General features: G+C 39.7%; 1 protein-coding gene across 1 annotated transcript; it reads right to left on the bottom strand.

Annotated features, from left to right (window-relative positions):
- Positions 1–108: 108 nt before the first annotated feature.
- On the bottom strand, positions 109–2,311 carry LOC149831541 (uncharacterized protein At2g34160-like). Its single transcript, XM_090012119.1, has 6 exons — positions 2,107–2,311; positions 1,835–1,883; positions 892–954; positions 744–808; positions 498–656; positions 109–358 (listed from the first exon to the last, which is right to left on the bottom strand). Exons 1-5 carry the CDS (start codon positions 2,221–2,223, stop codon positions 546–548), a joined length of 405 nt encoding a protein of 134 aa, XP_089868245.1. The 5' UTR covers positions 2,224–2,311; the 3' UTR covers positions 109–358; positions 498–545.

Below are 2,311 nucleotides of genomic sequence, written 5' to 3'. Positions count from 1 at the left end.
TGTTGCTGAGTGAAAAAGCTGATGCCCTTGACGTGACTCGGTTAGGATTGACATGTGGACGGCCGTGAAACTGAAATTCATCTGTAGTTGATCCAACTATAGGAGTAAAGAAAATTTGTGTTACATTTTCTCATGTAAATCTAGCGCTGCATTCATGCAGTAGAACCTTCACGAGATTTGGAATCTTGATCAGTAACAGGAAAGACCCTCTTGCAACAAATCATATAAGCAAAGACAAGAAACTGTAGCCTACATCCTATTATTGAATATCTCACAACCTGTCCTTGGATCCCTTCCATTCCCTTACAGGACCACAGAAGACAAAATGCTCAACCCCACGATGCTACTCCAATTCCCCCTGAAAATCAACAGAAGACAAAGGCCTCAACCTACATTGGTGACTGCAAAATGTCTACAGAAAATTAAGTACAGATGACAACTAGAGTACTATGACCATTCTACAGAAACTCAATCAATTAGAAATGATAACTACATACAAATAAGCAGCCTGTATATCCAGCAGGACCGCAAAACTCTCCGTCTCATCATTCCTTGCTGCCTTCTGATCCCTTACTCTCTGTGGCAGCTCCCTTTTCCTCCGTTGTAACAGTCATCATGCTGTCAAAATCATTTGTCTTTCCCAATAGAATCTCGATCTACAATTCATTTAAACTCCTCTTCATTAATATCACCAACTCTTAATGAATTGAAACGATGCCTAACAGTACATTATGGGCACTCACCTTCGCTTTTTGAACATGCCGGCCTTTGTTTTCATCCTTCATATCGATAGTAGATGTCTGAATCTCTGCAGAAGAGCAGCATCTAAGCTTCCATGTAGGGCAATGCTAAAACATTAACAAATAGAGTGGAAACATTCCAAAAGCTTACTTTTTTCCACAGCCAGTCCATTGTTCTTCAAAATCTCAGCAATAGTCACAACTGTAGCTATGGCTGGATTGTATGAGTATCAAACATGTCAGCCACAGGAAGACTATGGAATAAACTCAATTAAGAAACATCAGTATGCGCTAATAAGGCAGGCAAAGACATTTTATAAGGAGATAGAGAGATTTTGTCATAATTGCTTTGGGGTCTGAATCGATTTTGAAAACGATTCAGAATCAAACCGAATCTATTGGATACGTGTCATTAAAAAAAAGAAAAAAATAAGAAATATTAAATATTATTTAAACGAATCTGCCCTTTGTAGAATCGATTTTGAGTGAAGTCGGAATGATTCGGCCGATTTGCAATGATTCTTACAAACAACAATGGATTCAACAAAGACTGGGCAACGTAAAAATCACAAGGAACTATAATCATGTAGAACATAGAGTTACCTGATTGGCCGATTCAACAGCTGGGGACAGCCAAATTTCATTGGTGGGATCACAGAAATTCTTAAATTTCATTGGTGAGCCAGTTAAATTAGTGACTCTCTGATTGGTAACCTTCATCAATCAAAAGATGAAGAATGGTACTAAAAGATATTACGGATTTCCAAGAAATCCTAACACAGAAACGCATCACAAACGGACACCATCCAAGAACCCCAAACAGATGCAGTTCCAAGTAAAGACCCAATCCTAATCAATAACGCATCTTGAAGAAATCCAAGATGACCAGGAAATTCATTACAAGCAGAAACTCTCGAAACCTAGAAACCACATTTCCAGGATATTCAAAGACAACCCAGATACACATTACAAGCAACAAACGCATTCGACGAAGCCTAAACATGGTGGCGAAATGCATCACAGACCAAATTCCCATTCATGCGAACCCGAACATCGCGAAGTAAAAAATCACAAATCCAAGAAAAGGCAATTACCCATTCCCAGAGCCGAGAGCTCCACCTCATTATATTGCTGCATGTACCTCTGCACATAATAAACAAAAAGAACGAAATCAAACACAACACCCAAAAAAAGAGAGAACAGAAACTAAAAGAAAACTGGAAAACAGATTAACTCCAAACTCAATTGTTCCAGAAACCCAAATTCTCTAACAACAAAAAAACAATCATCTACCTCAATCAAAAGAAATCAGGAAATCCCAAAATCCCAACAGAAAACGTAAAACAAGAAATCCCCAGAGAGAGACCTTGGCGAGGTTGACATAGAAGAAGAGGGGCTTCTTCGTGTTGGAAACCTGGATCCGATTATTCTTGTGGACCTCCGAGAGGCTCATCTCCTCCATTGCCTCCTGAACCTGCGCCATCGATCCGCTCTCCCTGTGTGTTACAGAGCGGGAAGAAGAAGAAGAAAATGAGATCTTTCGCGAACCAAACGGGGAACGGAACCAAAAG

Source organism: Nuphar pumila, chromosome 7 (genome assembly GCF_984573655.1).
Source record: "Nuphar pumila chromosome 7, dmNupPumi1.hap1.1, whole genome shotgun sequence".
In the NCBI taxonomy this organism is placed as follows: Eukaryota; Viridiplantae; Streptophyta; class Magnoliopsida; order Nymphaeales; family Nymphaeaceae; genus Nuphar; species Nuphar pumila.
This window is presented reverse-complemented; position numbering and strand designations above follow the sequence as displayed.